Below are 26,760 nucleotides of genomic sequence, written 5' to 3'. Positions count from 1 at the left end.
ACTGCAGCGCGCTAAAAGTGATTTTATTTCCTGGAAAGCGATGCACATAAAAACGACAATGACACCAAGAGGGGAAAATGGACTGAGCTAAAACTATTAAACAGCGTAAAAGTTAGGAATCCTTAGATGCGCCAGCAGGAGCAAAACCCTCGAACGTTTCATCTTGCTCACTTATAGCACCAAGACCTAAAAATACACAAAATCATACCCAGCTTCTACGTGCAATAAATAAATAAAACAGTAGTACCGCTCGTTTCCGGCGGCGTCAGCCGGGGATTTTCTGACGTAAAGTCCTCATCGAAATTAGATACGTCGTCTTCGGAGGAAATTTGCGGTACGAAGGGGGGACTTAGCTAAAACAGTCAACGACGTAAGTATGATATAGCTATATAGGTGAGTCGCGACATTGATGTACTTTTCGCTCATAAAGATGCTGCCAATTGATCTCCGCGTAGAAGGGATGCTCCATTACCTCTTCAGCATCACGTCTACCACCTCCCAGTCTATATAAGTAAACGTATGCTTAGGTATAAATTAACAGGGTTCTGCTGAGGATTTTTTTCGGTATGGGAAGGGGAGCAAAGCCATAACGAAAGATTTTTGGGGAGCATGGTTACCTATATAAAAATTCTTCTAACGTCGAGAAAATTAGAAAGGCATCAAGTGTTTTCTTTAGAATTAGCTTTAGAATTGTAATTTCACTTCAATTAGTGGAAGAAACGACTGAATCGCGTGAAAAAGACCAAAATATCGCCATTCTTGGTCTCCCACGAGCAAAAATGTCGTTCTTCTAACCTCTAGTTCACCGTTAGTACGAAATCGCCGCTCTAATGGTTTTTCTAGACACGCTTAGTCCCTCAAAACCTACGAAGATCGATGCTGGAGCAACGAGCTTCGAAAAATCTCGAAATCTCGAAATTTCGAGCTAAAGCATCGATTTTCTACGAACTACGCGTTCGAAGTTCACGAACGTAGTTCTATATTAGTTAGGATCTTAGCATATTTCACTGGGCACCGGCGCGCTGCGCCGGCGCCAAGTGAAATATGCTAAGATGGGTGTGGTGGGCGGGGGCGGCGGCGGGGAGGATGGCGGTTAGTTTTTTTCGCGATTTTCTCGGCCAAAACTAAAGATTGGTCGATCCCATGAATCAAAAAAGTTCTATAACCCAACATTCTACTAGACTAGAAAGAGAAACGGCCGAATCGCGTCGAAAGCACCAAAATAGCGCGATTTTCCGATCGCATCGCGGTTTCTCGCCTAAAACGAACGATCTGTCGAATTGACGCGACCGAACGCGTTAGAAATGCATTATCACTTCAACTAGGAGATGAAACGACTGAATCGCGTGAAATAGGACCAAAATATCGCCATTCTTGGTCTACCACGCACAAAAATGTCGTTCTTCTCAAACCTAGTCCACCGCTAGTACGAAATCGCCGCTCTAATGGTTTTTCTAGACACGCTTAGTCCCTCGAAACCTACGAAGATCCTAACAATATCCTAACACTAGGAAGGACTTTATAGTAAAAAATAGTCTTGACTAAATCGGTTCTTTACTGTATGTACTCCTAATCTTTGATTCTTAGGACCTAAATATTAAAATGAGGGCCTAATCTTTATTTTTGAGGGCCTAAATATTAAATTGAGGGCCTAATCTTTAGTTCTCAGGGTCTAAATAATAAACTGAGGGCCTAATCTTTATTTCTCGGAGGCCTAAATAATAAATTGAGGGCCTAATCTTTGATTCTTAGAACCTAAATATTAAATTGAGGGCCTAATCTTCATTTCTGAGAGCCTAAATATTAAACTGAGGGCCTAATCTTTATTTCTCAAGACATAAATAATAAATTGAGGGCAAAATCTTTGATTTTTAGGACCTAAATATTAAATTGAGGGCCTAATCTTCATTTCTAAGAACTTAAATATTAAATTGAGGGCTTAATCTTCATTTCTCAGAGCCTAAATATTAAATTGAGGGCCTAATCTTTATTTCTCATGGTCTAAATAATAAATTGAGGACCTAATCTTTGATTCTTAGGACCTAAATATTAAATTCAGGGCCTAATCTTTATTTCTCAGGGTCTAAATAAGAAACTGCGGGCTTAATCTTTATTTATCAAGGCCTAAATATTAAATTGAGGGTCTAATCTTTCTTTTTCAGAGCCTAAATATTAAATTGAGGGCCTAATCTTTATTTCTCAAGACATAAATAATAAATTGAGGGCAAAATCTTTGATTTTTAGGACCTAAATATTAAATTGAGGGCCTAATCTTCATTTCTAAGAACTTAAATATTAAATTGAGGGCTTAATCTTCATTTCTAAGAGCCTAAATATTAAATTGAGGGCCTAATCTTTATTTCTCATGGTCTAAATAATAAATTGAGGACCTAATCTTTGATTCTTAGGACCTAAATATTAAATTCAGGGCCTAATCTTTATTTCTCAGGGTCTAAATAAGAAACTGCGGGCTTAATCTTTATTTCTCAAGACCTAAATATTAAATTGAGGGTCTAATCTTTCTTTTTCAGAGCCTAAATATTAAATTGAGGGCCTAATCTTTAGTTCCCATGGTATAAATAATAAACTGAGGGCCTAATCTTTATTTCTCAAGGCCTAAATAATAAATTGAGGGCAAAATCTTTGATTCTTAGGACCTAAATATTAAATTCAGGGCCTAATCTTTATTTCTCAGCGTCCAAATAATGAATTGAGGGCCTAAACTTTGATTCTCAGGGCCTAAATAATAAATTGAGGGCAAAATCTTTGATTTTTAAGACCTAAATATTAAATTGAAGGCCTAATCTTTGATTATCAGAGCCTAAATATTAAATTGAGGGCCTAATCTTCATTTCTAAGGACCTAAATATTAAATTGAGGGCCTAATCTTTATTTTTCAGGGCCTAAGTATGAAAATGAGGGCCTAATCTTTATTTCTCAGGGCCTAAATAATAAATTGAGGGCCTAATCTTTGATTCTTAGGACCTAAATATTAAATTCGGGGCCTAATCTTTATTTTTCAGGGCCTAAATATTAAATTGAGGGCCTAATCTTTATTTTTCAAGCCTGAATATTAAATTGAGGGCCTAATCTTTATTTCTAAAGGAATAAATAATAATTTGAGGGCAAAATCTTTGATTTTTAGGGCCTAAATATTAAATTGAGCGCCTAATCTTTATTTCTCAGGGCCTAAATAATAAACTGAGGGCCTAATCTTTATTTCTAAAGGCCTAAATAATAAATTGAGGGCAAAATATTTGATTTCTAGGGCCTAAATATTAAATTGAGGGCCGAATCTTTATTTCTCAAGGCCTAAATAATAAATTGAGGGCCTAATCTTTGATTCTTAGAACCTAAATATTAAATTGAAGGATGAATATTTATTTCTCAGGGCCTAAATATTAAATTGAGAGCCAAATCTTTATTTCTCAGGGCCTAAATATTAAATTGAGGGCCTAATCTTTATTTCTCAGCGTCTAAATAATAAATTGAGGGCCTAAACTTTGATTCTCAAAACCTAAATATTAAATTGAAGGATGAATATTTATTTCTCAAGGCCTAAATATTAAATTGAGAGCCAAATCTTTATTTCTCAGGGCCTAAATATTAAATTGAGGGCCTAATCTTTATTTCTCAGCGTCTAAATAATAAATTGAGGGCCTAAACTTTGATTCTCAGGGCCTAAATAATAAATTGAGGGCCTAATCTTTATTTCTCAGGGTCTAAATAATAAACTGAGGGCTTAATCTTTATTTTACAGGGACTAAATATTAAAATGAGGGCCTAATCTTTATTTCTCAGAGCTTAAATATTAAATTGAGGGCCTAATCTTTATTTCTCAGGACCTCAATAATATATTGAAAGCCTAATCTTTATTTCTCAAGGCCTAAATAATAGATTGAGGAAAAAATCTTTGATTTTTAGGACCTAAATATTAAATTGAGGGCCTAATCTTTGATTAGCAGAGCCTAAATATTAAAATGAGGGCTTAATATTCATTTCTCAGGGCCTAAATATTAATTTGAGGGCTTAATCTTTATTTCTCAGGGTCTAAATATTAAATTGAGGACCTAATCTTTGATTAGCAGAGCCTAAATATTAAATTGAGGGCTTAATCTTCATTTCTCAGGGCCTAAATATTAAATTGAGGGCTTAATCTTGATTTCTCAGGGCCTAAATATTAAATTGAGGGCCTAATCTTTATTTCTCAAGGCCTAAATAATAAATTGAGGACAAAATCTTTGATTTTTAGAACCTAAATATTAAATTGAGGGCCTAAACTTTGATTCTCAGCACCTAAATATTAAATTGAGGGCTTAATCTTTATTTCTAACGGGCCTAAATATTAAATTGAGGGCCTAATCTGAGGGCCTAAATATTAAACTGAGGGCCTAATCTTTATTTCTCAAGACATAAATAATAAATTGAGGGCAAAATCTTTGATTTTTAGGACCTAAATATTAAATTGAGGGCCTAATCTTCATTTCTAAGAACTTAAATATTAAATTGAGGGCTTAATCTTCATTTCTAAGAGCCTAAATATTAAATTGAGGGCCTAATCTTTATTTCTCATGGTCTAAATATTAAATTGAGGGCCTAATCTTTATTTCTAAAGGCATAAATAATAATTTGAGGGCAAAATCTTTGATTTTTAGGGCCTAAATATTAAATTGAGGGCCTAATCTTTATTTTTCAGGGCCTAAATATTAAATTGAGGGCCTAATCTTTATTTCTCAAAGCCTAAATAATAAATTGAGGCAAAAATCTTTGATTTTTAGGACCTAAATATTAATTAAATTGAGGGCCTAATCTTCATTTCTCAGGGCCTAAATATTAATTTGAGGGCCTAATCTTGATTTCTCAGGGCCTAAATATTAAATTGAGAGCATAATCTTTATTTTTCAGGGCCTAAATATTAAATTGAGGGCCTAATCTTTAGTTCTCAGGGTCTAAATAATAAACTGAGGGCCTAATCTTTATTTCTAAAGGCCTAAATAATAAATTGAGGGCAAAATATTTGATTTCTAGGGCCTAAATATTAAATTGAGGGCCGAATCTTTATTTCTCAAGGCCTAAATAATAAATTGAGGGCCTAATCTTTGATTCTAAGAACCTAAATATTAAATTGAAGGATGAATATTTATTTCTCAGGGCCTAAATATTAAATTGAGAGCCAAATCTTTATTTCTCAGGGCCTAAATATTAAATTGAGGGCCTAATCTTTATTTCTCAGCGTCTAAATAATAAATTGAGGGCCTAAACTTTGATTCTCAAAACCTAAATATTAAATTGAAGGATGAATATTTATTTCTCAAGGCCTAAATATTAAATTGAGAGCCAAATCTTTATTTCTCAGGGCCTAAATATTAAATTGAGGGCCTAATCTTTATTTCTCAGCGTCTAAATAATAAATTGAGGGCCTAAACTTTGATTCTCAAGGCCTAAATAATAAATTGAGGGCCTAATCTTTATTTCTCAGGGTCTAAATAATAAACTGAGGGCTTAATCTTTATTTTACAGGGACTAAATATTAAAATGAGGGCCTAATCTTTATTTCTCAGGGCTTAAATATTAAATTGAGGGCCTAATCTTTATTTCTCAGGACCTCAATAATATATTGAAAGCCTAATCTTTATTTCTCAAGGCCTAAATAATAGATTGAGGAAAAAATCTTTGATTTTTAGGACCTAAATATTAAATTGAGGGCCTAATCTTTGATTAGCAGAGCCTAAATATTAAATTGAGGGCTTAATCTTCATTTCTCAGGGCCTAAATATTAAATTGAGGGCCTAATCTTTATTTCTCAGGGCCTAAATATTAAACTGAGGGCCTATTCTCAAGGCCTAAATAATAAATTGAGGGCAAAATCTTTGATTTTTAGGACCTAAATATTAAATTGAGGGCCTAATCTTTGATTAGCAGAGCCTAAATATTAAATTGAGGGCTTAATCTTCATTTCTCAGAGCCTAAATATTAAATTGAGGGCCTAATCTTTATTTCTCAGCGTCTAAATAATAAATTGAGGGCCTAAACTTTGATTCTCAGGGCCTAAATATTAATTTGAGGGCTTAATCTTGATTTCTCAGGGCCTAAATATTAAATTGAGGACCTAATCTTTGATTAGCAGAGCCTAAATATTAAATTGAGGGCTTAATCTTCATTACTCATGGTCTAAATAATAAATTGAGGACCTAATCTTTGATTCTTAGGACCTAAATATTAAATTGAGGGCCTAATCTTTATTTCGCAGGGTCTAAATAATAAATTGAGGGCCTAATCTTTATTTCTCAGGGTCTAAATATTAAATTGAGGACCTAATCTTTGATTAGCAGAGCCTAAATATTAAATTGAGGGCTTAATCTTCATTTCTCAGGGCCTAAATATTAAATTGAGGGCCTAAACTTTGATTCTCAGGGCCTAAATATTAATTTGAGGGCTTAATCTTGATTTCTCAGGGCCTAAATATTAAATTGAGGGCCTAATCTTTATTTCTCAAGGCCTAAATAATAAATTGAGGACAAAATCTTTGATTTTTAGGGCCTAAATATTAAATTGAGGGCCTAAACTTTGATTCTCAGCACCTAAATATTAAATTGAGGGCTTAATCTTTATTTCTAACGGGCCTAAATATTAAATTGAGGGCCTAATCTGAGGGCCTAAATATTAAACTGAGGGCCTAATCTTTATTTCTCAAGACATAAATAATAAATTGAGGGCAAAATCTTTGATTTTTAGGACCTAAATATTAAATTGAGGGCCTAATCTTTGATTAGCAGAGCCTAAATATTAATTTGAGGGCTTAATCTTGATTTCTCAGGGCCTAAATATTAAATTGAGGGCCTAATCTTTGATTAGCAGAGCCTAAATATTAAATTGAGGGCTTAATCTTGATTTCTCAGGGCCTAAATATTAAATTGAGGGCCTAATCTTTGATTAGCAGAGCCTAAATATTAAATTGAGGGCTTAATCTTCATTTGTCATGGTCTAAATAATAAATTGAGGACCTAATCTTTGATTCTGAGGACCTAAATATTAAATTGAGGGCCTAATCTTTATTTCTCATGGTCTAAAAAATAAATTGAGGACCTAATCTTTGATTCTTAGGACCTAAATATTAAATTCAGGGCCTAATCTTTATTTCTCAGGGTCTAAATAAGAAACTGCGGGCTTAATCTTTATTTCTCAAGGCCTAAATATTAAATTGAGGGTCTAATCTTTCTTTTTCAGAGCCTAAATATTAAATTGAGGGCCTAATCTTTAGTTCCCATGGTATAAATAATAAACTGAGGGCCTAATCTTTATTTCTCAAGGCCTAAATAATAAATTGAGGGCAAAATCTTTGATTTTTAAGACCTAAATATTAAATTGAAGGCCTAATCTTTATTTCTCAGGGCCTAAATATTAAATTGAGGGCCTAATCTTTATTTCTCAGCGTCTAAATAATAAATTGAGGGCCTAATCTTTGATTCTCAGGGCCTAAATAATAAATTGAGGGCTTAATCTTTATTCTCAGGGCCTAAATATTAAATTGAGGGCCAAATCTTTATTTCTCTGGGTCTAAATAATAAACTGAGGGCCTAATCTTTGATTTTAAGGGCCTAAATATTAAATTGAGGGCGTAATCTTTAAATTTTCAGGGCCTAAATATTAAATTGAGGGCCTAATCTTTATTTCTCAGGGTCTAATTAATAAACTGAGGGCCTAATCTTTATTTCTCAAGGCCTAAATAATAAATTGAAAGCAAAATCTTTGATTTTTAAGGCCTAAATGTTAAATTGAGGGCCTAATCTTTATTTTTCAGGGCCTAAATATTAAATTGAGGGCCTAATCTTTATTTCTCAAAGCCTAAATAATAAATTGAGGCAAAAATCTTTGATTTTTAGGACCTAAATATTAATTAAATTGAGGGCCTAATCTTCATTTCTCAGGGCCTAAATATTAATTTGAGGGCCTAATCTTGATTTCTCAGGGCCTAAATATTAAATTGAGAGCATAATCTTTATTTTTCAGGGCCTAAATATTAAATTGAGGGCCTAATCTTTAGTTCTCAGGGTCTAAATAATAAACTGAGGGCCTAATCTTTATTTCTAAAGGCCTAAATAATAAATTGAGGGCAAAATATTTGATTTCTAGGGCCTAAATATTAAATTGAGGGCCGAATCTTTATTTCTCAAGGCCTAAATAATAAATTGAGGGCCTAATCTTTGATTCTTAGAACCTAAATATTAAATTGAAGGATGAATATTTATTTCTCAGGGCCTAAATATTAAATTGAGAGCCAAATCTTTATTTCTCAGGGCCTAAATATTAAATTGAGGGCCTAATCTTTATTTCTCAGCGTCTAAATAATAAATTGAGGGCCTAAACTTTGATTCTCAAAACCTAAATATTAAATTGAAGGATGAATATTTATTTCTCAAGGCCTAAATATTAAATTGAGAGCCAAATCTTTATTTCTCAGGGCCTAAATATTAAATTGAGGGCCTAATCTTTATTTCTCAGCGTCTAAATAATAAATTGAGGGCCTAAACTTTGATTCTCAGGGCCTAAATAATAAATTGAGGGCCTAATCTTTATTTCTCAGGGTCTAAATAATAAACTGAGGGCTTAATCTTTATTTTACAGGGACTAAATATTAAAATGAGGGCCTAATCTTTATTTCTCAGGGCTTAAATATTAAATTGAGGGCCTAATCTTTATTTCTCAGGACCTCAATAATATATTGAAAGCCTAATCTTTATTTCTCAAGGCCTAAATAATAGATTGAGGAAAAAATCTTTGATTTTTAGGACCTAAATATTAAATTGAGGGCCTAATCTTTGATTAGCAGAGCCTAAATATTAAATTGAGGGCTTAATCTTCATTTCTCAGGGCCTAAATATTAAATTGAGGGCCTAATCTTTATTTCTCAGGGCCTAAATATTAAACTGAGGGCCTATTCTCAAGGCCTAAATAATAAATTGAGGGCAAAATCTTTGATTTTTAGGACCTAAATATTAAATTGAGGGCCTAATCTTTGATTAGCAGAGCCTAAATATTAAATTGAGGGCTTAATATTCATTTCTCAGGGCCTAAATATTAAATTGAGGGCCTAATCTTTGATTAGCAGAGCCTAAATATTAAATTGAGGGCTTAATCTTCATTTCTCAGGGCCTAAATATTAAATTGAGGGCCTAATCTTTATTTCTCAGGGTCTAAATAATAAATTGAGGGCCTAATCTTTGATTCTCAGGGCCTAAATATTAATTTGAGGGCTTAATCTTTATTTCTCAGGGTCTAAATATTAAATTGAGGACCTAATCTTTGATTAGCAGAGCCTAAATATTAAATTGAGGGCTTAATCTTCATTTCTCAGGGCCTAAATATTAAATTGAGGGCTTAATCTTGATTTCTCAGGGCCTAAATATTAAATTGAGGGCCTAATCTTTATTTCTCAAGGCCTAAATAATAAATTGAGGACAAAATCTTTGATTTTTAGAACCTAAATATTAAATTGAGGGCCTAAACTTTGATTCTCAGCACCTAAATATTAAATTGAGGGCTTAATCTTTATTTCTAACGGGCCTAAATATTAAATTGAGGGCCTAATCTGAGGGCCTAAATATTAAACTGAGGGCCTAATCTTTATTTCTCAAGACATAAATAATAAATTGAGGGCAAAATCTTTGATTTTTAGGACCTAAATATTAAATTGAGGGCCTAATCTTCATTTCTAAGAACTTAAATATTAAATTGAGGGCTTAATCTTCATTTCTAAGAGCCTAAATATTAAATTGAGGGCCTAATCTTTATTTCTCATGGTCTAAATATTAAATTGAGGGCCTAATCTTTATTTCTAAAGGCATAAATAATAATTTGAGGGCAAAATCTTTGATTTTTAGGGCCTAAATATTAAATTGAGGGCCTAATCTTTATTTTTCAGGGCCTAAATATTAAATTGAGGGCCTAATCTTTATTTCTCAAAGCCTAAATAATAAATTGAGGCAAAAATCTTTGATTTTTAGGACCTAAATATTAATTAAATTGAGGGCCTAATCTTCATTTCTCAGGGCCTAAATATTAATTTGAGGGCCTAATCTTGATTTCTCAGGGCCTAAATATTAAATTGAGAGCATAATCTTTATTTTTCAGGGCCTAAATATTAAATTGAGGGCCTAATCTTTAGTTCTCAGGGTCTAAATAATAAACTGAGGGCCTAATCTTTATTTCTAAAGGCCTAAATAATAAATTGAGGGCAAAATATTTGATTTCTAGGGCCTAAATATTAAATTGAGGGCCGAATCTTTATTTCTCAAGGCCTAAATAATAAATTGAGGGCCTAATCTTTGATTCTAAGAACCTAAATATTAAATTGAAGGATGAATATTTATTTCTCAGGGCCTAAATATTAAATTGAGAGCCAAATCTTTATTTCTCAGGGCCTAAATATTAAATTGAGGGCCTAATCTTTATTTCTCAGCGTCTAAATAATAAATTGAGGGCCTAAACTTTGATTCTCAAAACCTAAATATTAAATTGAAGGATGAATATTTATTTCTCAAGGCCTAAATATTAAATTGAGAGCCAAATCTTTATTTCTCAGGGCCTAAATATTAAATTGAGGGCCTAATCTTTATTTCTCAGCGTCTAAATAATAAATTGAGGGCCTAAACTTTGATTCTCAGGGCCTAAATAATAAATTGAGGGCCTAATCTTTATTTCTCAGGGTCTAAATAATAAACTGAGGGCTTAATCTTTATTTTACAGGGACTAAATATTAAAATGAGGGCCTAATCTTTATTTCTCAGGGCTTAAATATTAAATTGAGGGCCTAATCTTTATTTCTCAGGACCTCAATAATATATTGAAAGCCTAATCTTTATTTCTCAAGGCCTAAATAATAGATTGAGGAAAAAATCTTTGATTTTTAGGACCTAAATATTAAATTGAGGGCCTAATCTTTGATTAGCAGAGCCTAAATATTAAATTGAGGGCTTAATATTCATTTCTCAGGGCCTAAATATTAAATTGAGGGCCTAATCTTTGATTAGCAGAGCCTAAATATTAAATTGAGGGCTTAATCTTCATTTCTCAGGGCCTAAATATTAAATTGAGGGCCTAATCTTTATTTCTCAGGGCCTAAATATTAAACTGAGGGCCTATTCTCAAGGCCTAAATAATAAATTGAGGGCAAAATCTTTGATTTTTAGGACCTAAATATTAAATTGAGGGCCTAATCTTTGATTAGCAGAGCCTAAATATTAAATTGAGGGCTTAATCTTCATTTCTCAGAGCCTAAATATTAAATTGAGGGCCTAATCTTTATTTCTCAGCGTCTAAATAATAAATTGAGGGCCTAAACTTTGATTCTCAGGGCCTAAATATTAATTTGAGGGCTTAATCTTGATTTCTCAGGGCCTAAATATTAAATTGAGGACCTAATCTTTGATTAGCAGAGCCTAAATATTAAATTGAGGGCTTAATCTTCATTACTCATGGTCTAAATAATAAATTGAGGACCTAATCTTTGATTCTTAGGACCTAAATATTAAATTGAGGGCCTAATCTTTATTTCGCAGGGTCTAAATAATAAATTGAGGGCCTAATCTTTATTTCTCAGGGTCTAAATATTAAATTGAGGACCTAATCTTTGATTAGCAGAGCCTAAATATTAAATTGAGGGCTTAATCTTCATTTCTCAGGGCCTAAATATTAAATTGAGGGCCTAAACTTTGATTCTCAGGGCCTAAATATTAATTTGAGGGCTTAATCTTGATTTCTCAGGGCCTAAATATTAAATTGAGGGCCTAATCTTTATTTCTCAAGGCCTAAATAATAAATTGAGGACAAAATCTTTGATTTTTAGGGCCTAAATATTAAATTGAGGGCCTAAACTTTGATTCTCAGCACCTAAATATTAAATTGAGGGCTTAATCTTTATTTCTAACGGGCCTAAATATTAAATTGAGGGCCTAATCTGAGGGCCTAAATATTAAACTGAGGGCCTAATCTTTATTTCTCAAGACATAAATAATAAATTGAGGGCAAAATCTTTGATTTTTAGGACCTAAATATTAAATTGAGGGCCTAATCTTTGATTAGCAGAGCCTAAATATTAATTTGAGGGCTTAATCTTGATTTCTCAGGGCCTAAATATTAAATTGAGGGCCTAATCTTTGATTAGCAGAGCCTAAATATTAAATTGAGGGCTTAATCTTGATTTCTCAGGGCCTAAATATTAAATTGAGGGCCTAATCTTTGATTAGCAGAGCCTAAATATTAAATTGAGGGCTTAATCTTCATTTGTCATGGTCTAAATAATAAATTGAGGACCTAATCTTTGATTCTGAGGACCTAAATATTAAATTGAGGGCCTAATCTTTATTTCTCATGGTCTAAAAAATAAATTGAGGACCTAATCTTTGATTCTTAGGACCTAAATATTAAATTCAGGGCCTAATCTTTATTTCTCAGGGTCTAAATAAGAAACTGCGGGCTTAATCTTTATTTCTCAAGGCCTAAATATTAAATTGAGGGTCTAATCTTTCTTTTTCAGAGCCTAAATATTAAATTGAGGGCCTAATCTTTAGTTCCCATGGTATAAATAATAAACTGAGGGCCTAATCTTTATTTCTCAAGGCCTAAATAATAAATTGAGGGCAAAATCTTTGATTTTTAAGACCTAAATATTAAATTGAAGGCCTAATCTTTATTTCTCAGGGCCTAAATATTAAATTGAGGGCCTAATCTTTATTTCTCAGCGTCTAAATAATAAATTGAGGGCCTAATCTTTGATTCTCAGGGCCTAAATAATAAATTGAGGGCTTAATCTTTATTCTCAGGGCCTAAATATTAAATTGAGGGCCAAATCTTTATTTCTCTGGGTCTAAATAATAAACTGAGGGCCTAATCTTTGATTTTAAGGGCCTAAATATTAAATTGAGGGCGTAATCTTTAAATTTTCAGGGCCTAAATATTAAATTGAGGGCCTAATCTTTATTTCTCAGGGTCTAATTAATAAACTGAGGGCCTAATCTTTATTTCTCAAGGCCTAAATAATAAATTGAAAGCAAAATCTTTGATTTTTAAGGCCTAAATGTTAAATTGAGGGCCTAATCTTTATTTTTCAGGGCCTAAATATTAAATTGAGGGCCTAATCTTTATTTCTCAAAGCCTAAATAATAAATTGAGGCAAAAATCTTTGATTTTTAGGACCTAAATATTAATTAAATTGAGGGCCTAATCTTCATTTCTCAGGGCCTAAATATTAATTTGAGGGCCTAATCTTTAGTTCTCAGGGCCTAAATATTAAATTGAGAGCATAATCTTTATTTTTCAGGGCCTAAATATTAAATTGAGGGCCTAATCTTTAGTTCTCAGGGTCTAAATAATAAACTGAGGGCCTAATCTTTATTTCTAAAGGCCTAAATAATAAATTGAGGGCAAAATATTTGATTTCTAGGGCCTAAATATTAAATTGAGGGCCGAATCTTTATTTCTCAAGGCCTAAATAATAAATTGAGGGCCTAATCTTTGATTCTTAGAACCTAAATATTAAATTGAAGGATGAATATTTATTTCTCAGGGCCTAAATATTAAATTGAGAGCCAAATCTTTATTTCTCAGGGCCTAAATATTAAATTGAGGGCCTAATCTTTATTTCTCAGCGTCTAAATAATAAATTGAGGGCCTAAACTTTGATTCTCAAAACCTAAATATTAAATTGAAGGATGAATATTTATTTCTCAAGGCCTAAATATTAAATTGAGAGCCAAATCTTTATTTCTCAGGGCCTAAATATTAAATTGAGGGCCTAATCTTTATTTCTCAGCGTCTAAATAATAAATTGAGGGCCTAAACTTTGATTCTCAGGGCCTAAATAATAAATTGAGGGCCTAATCTTTATTTCTCAGGGTCTAAATAATAAACTGAGGGCTTAATCTTTATTTTACAGGGACTAAATATTAAAATGAGGGCCTAATCTTTATTTCTCAGGGCTTAAATATTAAATTGAGGGCCTAATCTTTATTTCTCAGGACCTCAATAATATATTGAAAGCCTAATCTTTATTTCTCAAGGCCTAAATAATAGATTGAGGAAAAAATCTTTGATTTTTAGGACCTAAATATTAAATTGAGGGCCTAATCTTTGATTAGCAGAGCCTAAATATTAAATTGAGGGCTTAATCTTCATTTCTCAGGGCCTAAATATTAAATTGAGGGCCTAATCTTTATTTCTCAGGGCCTAAATATTAAACTGAGGGCCTATTCTCAAGGCCTAAATAATAAATTGAGGGCAAAATCTTTGATTTTTAGGACCTAAATATTAAATTGAGGGCCTAATCTTTGATTAGCAGAGCCTAAATATTAAATTGAGGGCTTAATATTCATTTCTCAGGGCCTAAATATTAAATTGAGGGCCTAATCTTTGATTAGCAGAGCCTAAATATTAAATTGAGGGCTTAATCTTCATTTCTCAGGGCCTAAATATTAAATTGAGGGCCTAATCTTTATTTCTCAGGGTCTAAATAATAAATTGAGGGCCTAATCTTTGATTCTCAGGGCCTAAATATTAATTTGAGGGCTTAATCTTTATTTCTCAGGGTCTAAATATTAAATTGAGGACCTAATCTTTGATTAGCAGAGCCTAAATATTAAATTGAGGGCTTAATCTTCATTTCTCAGGGCCTAAATATTAAATTGAGGGCTTAATCTTGATTTCTCAGGGCCTAAATATTAAATTGAGGGCCTAATCTTTATTTCTCAAGGCCTAAATAATAAATTGAGGACAAAATCTTTGATTTTTAGAACCTAAATATTAAATTGAGGGCCTAAACTTTGATTCTCAGCACCTAAATATTAAATTGAGGGCTTAATCTTTATTTCTAACGGGCCTAAATATTAAATTGAGGGCCTAATCTGAGGGCCTAAATATTAAACTGAGGGCCTAATCTTTATTTCTCAAGACATAAATAATAAATTGAGGGCAAAATCTTTGATTTTTAGGACCTAAATATTAAATTGAGGGCCTAATCTTCATTTCTAAGAACTTAAATATTAAATTGAGGGCTTAATCTTCATTTCTAAGAGCCTAAATATTAAATTGAGGGCCTAATCTTTATTTCTCATGGTCTAAATATTAAATTGAGGGCCTAATCTTTATTTCTAAAGGCATAAATAATAATTTGAGGGCAAAATCTTTGATTTTTAGGGCCTAAATATTAAATTGAGGGCCTAATCTTTATTTCTCAGGGCCTAAATATTAAATTGAGGGCCTAATCTTTGATTCTCAGGGCCTAAATAATAAATTGAGGGCTTAATCTTTATTCTCAGGGCCTAAATATTAAATTGAGGGCCAAATCTTTATTTCTCTGGGTCTAAATAATAAACTGAGGGCCTAATCTTTATTTCTCAAAGCCTAAATAATAAATTGAGGGCAAAATCTTTGATTTTAAGGGCCTAAATATTAAATTGAGGGCGTAATCTTTAAATTTTCAGGGCCTAAATATTAAATTGAGGGCCTAATCTTTATTTCTCAGGGTCTAATTAATAAACTGAGGGCCTAATCTTTATTTCTCAAGGCCTAAATAATAAATTGAGGGCAAAATCTTTGATTCTCAGGGCCTAAATATTAATTTGAGGGCTTAATCTTTATTTCTCAGGGTCTAAATAATAAATTGAGGGCCTAATCTTTGATTAGCAGAGCCTAAATATTAAATTGAGGGCTTAATCTTCATTTCTCAGGGCCTAAATATTAAATTGAGGGCCTAATCTTTATTTCTCAGCGTCTAAATAATAAATTGAGGGCCTAAACTTTGATTCTCAGGGCCTAAATATTAATTTGAGGGCTTAATCTTGATTTCTCAGGGCCTAAATATTAAATTGAGGGCCTAATCTTTATTTCTCAAGGCCTAAATAATAAATTGAGGGCAAAATCTCTGATTTTTAGGGCCTAAATATTAAATTGAGGGCCTAACCTTTGATTCTCAGCACCTAAATATTAAATTGAGGGCTTAATCTTTATTTCTAACGGGCCTAAATATTAAATTGAGGGCCTAATCTGAGGGCCTAAATATTAAACTGAGGGCCTAATCTTTATTTCTCAAGACATAAATAATAAATTGAGGGCAAAATCTTTGATTTTTAGGACCTAAATATTAAATTGAGGGCCTAATCTTCATTTCTAAGAACTTAAATATTAAATTGAGGGCTTAATCTTCATTTCTAAGAGCCTAAATATTAAATTGAGGGCCTAATCTTTATTTCTCATGGTCTAAATAATAAATTGAGGACCTAATCTTTGATTCTTAGGACCTAAATATTAAATTCAGGGCCTAATCTTTATTTCTCAGGGTCTAAATAAGAAACTGCGGGCTTAATCTTTATTTCTCAAGACCTAAATATTAAATTGAGGGTCTAATCTTTCTTTTTCAGAGCCTAAATATTAAATTGAGGGCCTAATCTTTAGTTCCCATGGTATAAATAATAAACTGAGGGCCTAATCTTTATTTCTCAAGGCCTAAATAATAAATTGAGGGCAAAATCTTTGATTCTTAGGACCTAAATATTAAATTCAGGGCCTAATCTTTATTTCTCAGCGTCTAAATAATGAATTGAGGGCCTAAACTTTGATTCTCAGGGCCTAAATAATAAATTGAGGGCAAAATCTTTGATTTTTAAGACCTAAATATTAAATTGAAGGCCTAATCTTTGATTATCAGAGCCTAAATATTAAATTGAGGGCCTAATCTTCATTTCTAAGGACCTAAATATTAAATTGAGGGCCTAATCTTTATTTCTCAGGGCCTAAATAATAAATTGAGGGCCTAATCTTTGATTCTTAGGACCTAAATATTAAATTCGGGGCCTAATCTTTATTTTTCAGGGCCTAAATATTAAATTGAGGGCCTAATCTTTATTTTTCAAGCCTGAATATTAAATTGAGGGCCTAATCTTTATTTCTAAAGGCATAAATAATAATTTGAGGGCAAAATCTTTGATTTTTAGGGCCTAAATATTAAATTGAGGGCCTAATCTTTATTTCTCAGGGCCTAAATATTAAATTGAGGGCCTAATCTTTATTTCTCAGCGTCTAAATAATAAATTGAGGGCCTAATCTTTGATTCTCAGGGCCTAAATAATAAATTGAGGGCTTAATCTTTATTCTCAGGGCCTAAATATTAAATTGAGGGCCAAATCTTTATTTCTCTGGGTCTAAATAATAAACTGAGGGCCTAATCTTTATTTCTCAAAGCCTAAATAATAAATTGAGGGCAAAATCTTTGATTTTAAGGGCCTAAATATTAAATTGAGGGCGTAATCTTTAAATTTTCAGGGCCTAAATATTAAATTGAGGGCCTAATCTTTATTTCTCAGGGTCTAATTAATAAACTGAGGGCCTAATCTTTATTTCTCAAGGCCTAAATAATAAATTGAGGGCAAAATCTTTGATTTTTAAGGCCTAAATGTTAAATTGAGGGCCTAATCTTTATTTTTCAGGGCCTAAATATTAAATTGAGGGCCTAATCTTTATTTCTCAAAGCCTAAATAATAAATTGAGGCAAAAATCTTTGATTTTTAGGACCTAAATATTAATTAAATTGAGGGCCTAATCTTCATTTCTCAGGGCCTAAATATTAATTTGAGGGCCTAATCTTGATTTCTCAGGGCCTAAATATTAAATTGAGAGCATAATCTTTATTTTTCAGGGCCTAAATATTAAATTGAGGGCCTAATCTTTAGTTCTCAGGGTCTAAATAATAAACTGAGGGCCTAATCTTTATTTCTAAAGGCCTAAATAATAAATTGAGGGCAAAATATTTGATTTCTAGGGCCTAAATATTAAATTGAGGGCGGAATCTTTATTTCTCAAGGCCTAAATAATAAATTGAGGGCCTAATCTTTGATTCTTAGAACCTAAATATTAAATTGAAGGATGAATATTTATTTCTCAGGGCCTAAATATTAAATTGAGAGCCAAATCTTTATTTCTCAGGGCCTAAATATTAAATTGAGGGCCTAATCTTTATTTCTCAGCGTCTAAATAATAAATTGAGGGCCTAAACTTTGATTCTCAAAACCTAAATATTAAATTGAAGGATGAATATTTATTTCTCAAGGCCTAAATATTAAATTGAGAGCCAAATCTTTATTTCTCAGGGCCTAAATATTAAATTGAGGGCCTAATCTTTATTTCTCAGCGTCTAAATAATAAATTGAGGGCCTAAACTTTGATTCTCAGGGCCTAAATAATAAATTGAGGGCCTAATCTTTATTTCTCAGGGTCTAAATAATAAACTGAGGGCTTAATCTTTATTTTACAGGGACTAAATATTAAAATGAGGGCCTAATCTTTATTTCTCAGGGCTTAAATATTAAATTGAGGGCCTAATCTTTATTTCTCAGGACCTCAATAATATATTGAAAGCCTAATCTTTATTTCTCAAGGCCTAAATAATAGATTGAGGAAAAAATCTTTGATTTTTAGGACCTAAATATTAAATTGAGGGCCTAATCTTTGATTAGCAGAGCCTAAATATTAAATTGAGGGCTTAATATTCATTTCTCAGGGCCTAAATATTAAATTGAGGGCCTAATCTTTGATTAGCAGAGCCTAAATATTAAATTGAGGGCTTAATCTTCATTTCTCAGGGCCTAAATATTAAATTGAGGGCCTAATCTTTATTTCTCAGGGCCTAAATATTAAACTGAGGGCCTATTCTCAAGGCCTAAATAATAAATTGAGGGCAAAATCTTTGATTTTTAGGACCTAAATATTAAATTGAGGGCCTAATCTTTGATTAGCAGAGCCTAAATATTAAATTGAGGGCTTAATCTTCATTTCTCAGGGCCTAAATATTAAATTGAGGGCCTAATCTTTATTTCTCAGGGTCTAAATAATAAATTGAGGGCCTAATCTTTGATTCTCAGGGCCTAAATATTAATTTGAGGGCTTAATCTTTATTTCTCAGGGTCTAAATAATAAATTGAGGGCCTAATCTTTGATTCTCAGGGCCTAAATATTAATTTGAGGGCTTAATCTTTATTTCTCAGGGTCTAAATATTAAATTGAGGACCTAATCTTTGATTAGCAGAGCCTAAATATTAAATTGAGGGCTTAATCTTCATTTCTCAGGGCCTAAATATTAAATTGAGGGCTTAATCTTGATTTCTCAGGGCCTAAATATTAAATTGAGGGCCTAATCTTTATTTCTCAAGGCCTAAATAATAAATTGAGGACAAAATCTTTGATTTTTAGAACCTAAATATTAAATTGAGGGCCTAAACTTTGATTCTCAGCACCTAAATATTAAATTGAGGGCTTAATCTTTATTTCTAACGGGCCTAAATATTAAATTGAGGGCCTAATCTGAGGGCCTAAATATTAAACTGAGGGCCTAATCTTTATTTCTCAAGACATAAATAATAAATTGAGGGCAAAATCTTTGATTTTTAGGACCTAAATATTAAATTGAGGGCCTAATCTTCATTTCTAAGAACTTAAATATTAAATTGAGGGCTTAATCTTCATTTCTAAGAGCCTAAATATTAAATTAAGGGCCTAATCTTTATTTCTCATGGTCTAAATATTAAATTGAGGGCCTAATCTTTATTTCTAAAGGCATAAATAATAATTTGAGGGCAAAATCTTTGATTTTTAGGGCCTAAATATTAAATTGAGGGCCTAATCTTTATTTCTCAGGGCCTAAATATTAAATTGAGGGCTTAATCTTTATTCTCAGGGCCTAAATATTAAATTGAGGGCCAAATCTTTATTTCTCTGGGTCTAAATAATAAACTGAGGGCCTAATCTTTATTTCTCAAAGCCTAAATAATAAATTGAGGGCAAAATCTTTGATTTTAAGGGCCTAAATGTTAAATTGAGGGCCTAATCTTTATTTTTCAGGGCCTAAATATTAAATTGAGGGCCTAATCTTTATTTCTCAAAGCCTAAATAATAAATTGAGGCAAAAATCTTTGATTTTTAGGACCTAAATATTAATTAAATTGAGGGCCTAATCTTCATTTCTCAGGGCCTAAATATTAAATTGAGGGTCTCCCTGTTATGAGCTACTGACCTTTTTGTGGGATCCTTGGTTAGTAGTCCGCTGAGCATCGTCTTTGCCGCGTCGGAAACGCGAGCAGGAAACTTGACTTGTTCCTACATAGAGTACTCTCGTGGAACTTCCAGGGGAATTGAGGGAGCCTCTCTACCATCATAATTAGCTCGAAGAGAACGTCGTGATCTCGATTATAGAAGGGAAGGCGACCGCACATCATTTCGTACATGACGACACCGAGTCCCCACCAATCAACGGGTCGCCCGTAATCATTATCTTCGAGAACCTGGGGGAGCGAGACGATAAAAAGACCTCCCCACTCATCTAACTCGTACCTCCGGTGCTAAATACTCCGGGGTGCCGCAGAACGTCGCCGTCGTCGCGCCGTACGATATGTCCTGTTTGCACAGTCCGAAGTCCGTTATTTTGACGTGACCAAATCGGTCAAGGAGCAGATTTTCCAACTGGAAAAATAGACGGAGTCACGAAGGGGGACTATTGGGGTCACGGTGACGTGCCTTCAAGTCGCGATAGACGATGTTGCGCTCGTGAAGATACTTCAACGCCAGAGTTATTTCGGCTCCATAGAACTTGGTTCGCGATTCGGAAAAGACGCGATCGCGCGAAAGATGAAAGAACAGCTGGAGGAAGGGGGAGAGACAGAGACAGACACTCAAATAAGATTAAAAATTAAATAATAGGACTAGAAACCTCTCCGCCGTTGACGTATTCCATGACGAAACAAAGTCGATCTTTGGTTTGGAAGGAATATTTTAGGCCCTAAGGATTTTGAGAAATAGAAGCGTGGCTTTCATTCTGGCTAATTTTTTTCTCGCGATTTACCGTTAAAAATGGATGGTCGATTGAGTGGAGAACTTTATTTTCGGTCAGCGTGTGTTCAACCTCTTCCTACATATACGTCCCATTTAGAATTATATAGCTAAACCTCTTCACTAAGACAACTTTCTGTCTGTGTCTATTTGACCTTCTAAGATTCCTCTAGCTGTGCTACGTACCTTTTCGATGACCACGTCTTTCTTGAGTATTTTTATAGCGAAGAGTTCGTTCGTTTCTTTGTCTTTTCCAAGCATGACCTATAGGGCAAAAGAGCGTCAAAAATCGACGTTGTTTTCATGGTTAATGACTCGCCTTTCCGAACGTGCCTTTGCCCAGTACTTTCAGCATAGCAAAGTCTTCTAATTTCTAAAAGGAGAGAACTCCAACGGTGTTTCGATATTGCGTTGGTTAAATTCACCTTGTGTCGCTCCTCAAGCGCGTCGCCTTTCGACGAAGCCATGTTCTGCAATTCCTTTTTCTCCTTGAGCTTATCGGCAACGGACTGAATAGCACCAACCCACACTTTCCTATAAAATAATCATAAGAACAGTAGACCACTTAGAATCTTAGCAATAGTACAGGGAGCCTTAAATCATTCAACGATTATTATTAATAATAAACAGACCTGCAGTCACTATGAGTTAATATGCATAGACATCTCCTACTATGACGTACGTTTTCTATGCAGGAACTGAAAAGGGGCCTTAAATCATTCAACGATTAATAAATAGATCTGCAGTCACTATGAGTTATACATACATACATACATAGACATCTTCTACTATGAACTCTTTGCTCTCTACATCTCTAGGCGTTTCCTGAACACGTACGTTTTTCTATGCAGGTATGGCACTCCTCTACCCCAAAACAAACACTAACGCTGTTATATTAGACCGCATTCCCGCCCCACTCTACGGGATCGTCACGCCCCCGCGTTTTTAATCCGCCCACCCTGCATCATCATCGTGATCTCACCGTTCCTCCGTGGATTCCGTGTGGAACGTTCTTTCGACGAACGACGTCCACTGTAAACATCTATAGGGAAAGGGAGAAATATCCCACGGTTTCCCGGAAAACGATTTGCTAACCAACCGAACAACAAAAACGTTCTTCTTCGGTTTATCTGTCGTCATAATTTGACATTCTAGAACACGAGTAGGGGGGCCCCCTCTGTAAAAACCGATTTCCCTCGATCGAACTCTCCTTACTGTCTACGGTAAAGTTATTCAACGGTTCTGTGTACGTTCCAGCGACCGGTGGCTGTTTGAATCCGTAAAACGTGCCGTCGCTTCGGAGCTGGAAATAGCGCTTTCGCCAATTTTTGATGTATTCGCCTGCGATGGGGAGAGGGTTTGGGGTGACGTGACACTGTGGTTCGGCGAGACGGTGGGACCTCGTTTTAGGAGCCAACCCTCCTTCACGATGCGCGCTTCGTCGCGAACTGCTTCCATTGGCGCGTGTTCTGTTCGTTTGCGGCGACAAACGACGCGATCGATTCGGGTGGACGGGAGAACGAATCGAGGATGTCCGAACGTTGACACACTATCGTGTCCCGGATTTCATGTAAAATCGAGTCCGGGCCCATTGATCTAAATCTTGACTTCGCGAAAATTTGAAGAGATATGCTAGTGTGAAACTTTTTAATTAAAATTATTCGACGAAGGTGTCAGTAAATAAAATACTCGAAATAATCTAAGCGCATGCGCAACCAAACATCAACACTCGCTCCAGTCCGTTTTGAGATGAATGTCGCCGAACTTGCTGAGAAGGAAAGATGGGACGAAGTCAAACGTCTCGTCGAGACAAACGTTTCTGAAGTAAACGAACTTGACGGCTTCTGGGCAGCGCCACCGCTCTATTATGCTGCTGAACAAGGAAAGCTGGGTATCTGCAAGTGGCTCATATCGCACAAAGCTGACGTCAAATTAGCAACGAAGTTTGGCGATACGGCTTTGCACGTTGCCAGAAACAAGGATGTGTGCGAGTATCTGATCTCTTGTGGAGCCGATGTGCTGGCAAGAAATGGAGATGGAGAGCAGCCATTGCACAGGGCTACAAACATTGAAGTGGTTCAGTGCTTGGTGTCTCACGGTGCTGACGTCAAATCGACAACGAATGCAGGTGGTACAGCTTTGCACAGAGTCTCGTCAAAGAATGTGTGCGAGTATCTGATCTCTTGTGGAGCCGATGTGCTGGCGAGAAATAAGCGCGGAGAGCAGCCATTGCACAGGGCTACAAACATTGAAGTGGTTCAGTGCTTGGTGTCTCACGGTGCTGACGTCAAATCAACAACGAATGCAGGTGATACAGCTTTGCACAGAGTCTCGTCAAAGGATGTGTGCGAGTATCTGATCTCTTGTGGAGCCGATGTGCTGGCAAGAAATGAAGATGGAGAGCAGCCATTGCACAGGGCTACAAACATTGAAGTGGTTCAGTGCTTGGTGTCTCACGGTGCTGACGTCAAATCGACAACGAATGCAGGTGATACAGCTTTGCACAGAGTCTCGTCAAAGAATGTGTGCGAGTATCTGATCTCTTGTGGAGCCGATGTGCTGGCGAGAAATAAGCGCGGAGAGCAGCCATTGCACGAGGCTAGAAGCATTGAAGTCATTCGATGCTTAGTGTCTCACGGTGCTGACGTCAGAGCAAATGATGATGCAGGAAACCAGCCATTGCACAAAGCTATTCGTTATGTGAAAGCTGATGTAGCAATAATCTTGCTAGAATATTACAGCAACTCAGAGGAAGACAGAGAAGCATTGATGAAAGCTTTGGAGCACTGTGATAACAAGATAATTAAAATTTCTTCACAAATGGCGCATCATGAAGAAGCCGCGAGGCACTTTTTGGAACAGCTGCTTGAATATCAAAGGCTTCTTAATCAGATTGTTGCAAAACTTGTGACTGTGAGTTCTAGTCGTCCATCACTCATTTCCTCTCTCCTATCATCTCTCGTTCAATCGTCTGATGCAAATGAAATCGACGATGCCGTTGATAGTCTCGGAAAAGGGAAGCAAAATCGCTTCGTCGCACTAATGACCACAGCCCTGCAACAGTACTCTTTACAAGCTCGAGAAATTAGAGGAGAAGCTCAGGTACTTCAACGATTGTATTTTGTTTGTAATTTATATTGCCATGTTAGGAGGCAGTTACAAAGAAATATGAATACATGAAACCAGAAGGCATCTCTGGGCGGTCGTCTCGCGCGTCAGCTGAGACGTTTCTTAGGCAGGTACGCCATACATGTACTGACTAGCTTTGAAAAGGTCTTTTCCTTAACTGCTTTTAACGCTCAGCTTCTCAAGAAACGCGTTAGATATGCTTTAACCGCACTTGTATAACATACTAGTAATTATGACTGATTGCTTATGCACATTTTAGAAAGGTTATGATGCATCAGAAGAACTGGGCATTTTACAATTGCCAGTGGCTAAAATATTAATGGCTGATAGATATCGGCTTCTGGTACATTATTTTAGAGTACTGTACAAGTTTTAGAGCGTTTATTGTAGAGACAGGGAAAAGAGTTCCGAGAACCGTCATCAAAACTAACTCGGACAAAATCAAAGTATGATTCAGAATATGCCAGACATACATCAGAAGTGATGGGAATGTCGGAATTGGTTAAAACATTGACTGAATATGAGCAGTTTCTGGTACATTTTATTTAGAGTTTACGTACAAGGTTTAGAGCTTTTATTGCAGAGACAAGAAAAAGCAAAATCAATTTGGAGCGAGTATCTTTCACCAGTATATGCCAGAGTCTCACAAAGTCAGGACAAAGATACCAAACAGACTCAGGACGAAGATACTTCACCGGCAGGTAAATTAAATTCATTGCAGCTGAACTGAAAGGAGTAATTAATAGACGGCACATTCACTTCTTGCAGACTTTTTGTTGAATACATCAACGACCACGGTCGATTTGATTGTTCCTCGAGTTCACGTCGCGCTGAACGGCGTTTGCACGTTGCTTGATACAAGTGATCCTCTCGGGGATGACTGGCGAGCTCTTTGGACGGAGTTGACAGGACGAACTCTTCAAGAGAGCGACGAAAAAACGCTTGAAAAGGATCCCAGTGGACCAACGATAGCTGTGATGAAGAAGTGGCACCAGCAATGTTCGTTAGAAAGTGCCACTGTCGGTCACCTGCTGATCTCTCTAAATCGCATTCACCGCAACGATGCAGCTGAATTGCTACGTGGTTTCTTAAAGGAGGTACCGTACGGAATTCTTTTGTATTGTAGACGAGTATGCTGTTATATCTTTCTCTTACAGAAAGATAATGATTTTTTGCCAATGACCATTGATGACATTCCTGTTCTGTTGAGTGGAGCATCTCCGTTGGTTAGCGAAGAACTGACTCCGGCTGGGTTGAAGCTGAGTATTGCAGAAGACAAGTGCACTCTGTCAATTCCTCCTAACGCTGTTGACGAGCCAATTAGAATATCTTCTTGTCTTCTCGCAGACGATGGGGAATACTACAAGAGTAAAACGGGAAATGAGCTTACGGATGTTGTCCAGCTTCGGCCTCATGGCACCAAGTTCAAAACAGCGGTCACTCTCAAACTGAAGCACAAATTCACTTTCAGAAAAAATCACGCTATAAAAATTACGTTGTTGTATGAGAGTGGAACCGATTCAAAGAAATCAATGATGCCACTTTGCATTTTCACGGCTCTGAACCAAATTGTTCATTTTCGGTTTGGACGGGCTGTTCTTCTAGCTGACCAGATAATCGTTCATACAACGAGCTTCTGTCACCTGTGTGCTCGGAATGATGGCTGCTGCTTTGATTTATCGGCTTTGGTGTTTGCACTCACTGATTTGAGCCCAACTCAATTTCGAGATGGGTTCACCGTCAAATTGTGCTTCTGCAAAGCAGACAAGCAAAAGGAAAATAAAGTTAAAAATGCAGAACGTGGAGGAACGGGTTTACATGCGTTTGAAATAATAGAGAATCGGAAATTCAGCCTTTGCGGTTGCAAGGATAAACTGTTGCCAATTGCTGCAGAAACTAGCGGAATCCCCTCTGCTGCTGCATGGAGTGTTGAAGGAAATCACAAAGTTCACATTAGTAAACTTGAAGCAATTTCAAAAGGCAGTGCTCGCCACGAATCCTACAACTTTGTAGTTGGTTCTGATAGGAGTATTGAGGCTGGCGACAGTGTGACCGTTTGGTTTTTTCTGCAATGGGAGGAACCAGTTAAAATTTCAGTTACTTTTGCAGCAAAAAATGTAAGTGTATAAAGGGGACTAAAGCGTAAAGATATAATTGTTTTTATCTACAGCCATTAGGAAGGCTAAGCCCAAGAGCTGGTCTTTTTCCTGTTAGTGATTTGGACCGTAAGGTGAAACTGAAAGAGCTACAAGATTTGGCTCCTTACTTGGCTAAGGCTTGGATAACGTTGGCTCGTACGTTGCCAGGGATGAAGGTGGATACAGACGTCGTTCAACGGGAGAATCAGCTTGATCCAGGCAACTGTCCGTACGACATGCTTCGTGGATGGTTAGAACGAAACGGATCGGATGCGACGGTGAGGCGCCTCTGCACAGCTCTTCTTGATAAAAAAGTTGGTCAGCGAAATGCTGCGGAGGAGGTGTACGGAGAAGACGCCGTGAAGCAAGTCATAAGCGAAGTCCTCACACCCTTGTCAATTTCTGCAAACCAATGTACGTTTTGACTGCTCTTGATTTCTGTACCGTATTTGATATTTTACTATTTGCTGTACGCTTGATTTTTCTCATCTCCACTTTTGATTACCTTTTTTGCGTCGCTTTGTAGGACTATCGAAACCTGGCCACTAAATAGACCGACTTAGTGAAAGTGCTGAAGAGAAAAGCCATAATGAGAATTTTTAATTATTCAACGAATGTGTCACCA

The 26,760-nt window shown here is 35.4% G+C and overlaps 2 protein-coding genes across 2 annotated transcripts; one reads left to right on the top strand and one right to left on the bottom strand.

Annotated features, from left to right (window-relative positions):
* Positions 1-7: 7 nt before the first annotated feature.
* Positions 8-22,428, bottom strand: LOC136195983 (RAC-gamma serine/threonine-protein kinase-like). Its single transcript, XM_065985473.1, has 16 exons — positions 22,269-22,428; positions 22,084-22,209; positions 21,968-22,019; positions 21,851-21,910; positions 21,294-21,402; positions 21,188-21,241; positions 21,055-21,132; positions 20,882-20,947; positions 20,750-20,818; positions 20,557-20,679; positions 20,374-20,502; positions 20,193-20,324; positions 20,057-20,139; positions 416-503; positions 248-353; positions 8-186 (listed from the first exon to the last, which is right to left on the bottom strand). The coding sequence occupies exons 1-16, from the start codon at positions 22,324-22,326 to the stop codon at positions 113-115; spliced, it is 1,407 nt and encodes a 468-aa protein (XP_065841545.1). The 5' UTR covers positions 22,327-22,428; the 3' UTR covers positions 8-112.
* Positions 22,429-22,617: 189 nt separating this feature from the next.
* LOC136196240 (uncharacterized) lies at positions 22,618-26,700 on the top strand. Its single transcript, XM_065985766.1, has 8 exons — positions 22,618-23,970; positions 24,018-24,107; positions 24,257-24,340; positions 24,388-24,531; positions 24,581-24,698; positions 24,766-25,094; positions 25,155-26,114; positions 26,168-26,700. The coding sequence occupies exons 1-8, from the start codon at positions 22,618-22,620 to the stop codon at positions 26,558-26,560; spliced, it is 3,471 nt and encodes a 1,156-aa protein (XP_065841838.1). The 3' UTR covers positions 26,561-26,700.
* Positions 26,701-26,760: the final 60 nt, after the last annotated feature.

This window comes from Oscarella lobularis, chromosome 15 (genome assembly GCF_947507565.1).
Source record: "Oscarella lobularis chromosome 15, ooOscLobu1.1, whole genome shotgun sequence".
Lineage (NCBI taxonomy): Eukaryota > Metazoa > Porifera > Homoscleromorpha > Homosclerophorida > Oscarellidae > Oscarella > Oscarella lobularis.
Note: the sequence above shows the minus strand (reverse complement) of the source record. Positions and strands in the feature narration are given on the sequence as shown.

Bases quoted from the DNA above. Each gene is read 5' to 3' on its own strand.
- LOC136195983 (XM_065985473.1), bottom strand. From the start codon at position 22,326: ATGGAAGCAGTTCGCGACGAAGCGCGCATCGTGAAGGAGGGTTGGCTC. The intron at 22,020-22,083 runs GTAAGGAGAGTT...CTCGTGTTCTAG, and splicing joins GAATAACTTTACCGTAGACA to AATGTCAAATTATGACGACA. The intron at 21,242-21,293 runs GTGAATTTAACC...CTCTCCTTTTAG, and splicing joins CGCTTGAGGAGCGACACAAG to AAATTAGAAGACTTTGCTAT.
- LOC136196240 (XM_065985766.1), top strand. From the start codon at position 22,618: ATGAATGTCGCCGAACTTGCTGAGAAGGAAAGATGGGACGAAGTCAAA. The intron at 23,971-24,017 runs GTACTTCAACGA...TTGCCATGTTAG, and splicing joins AAATTAGAGGAGAAGCTCAG to GAGGCAGTTACAAAGAAATA. The intron at 24,341-24,387 runs GTACATTATTTT...CGTTTATTGTAG, and splicing joins CTGATAGATATCGGCTTCTG to AGACAGGGAAAAGAGTTCCG.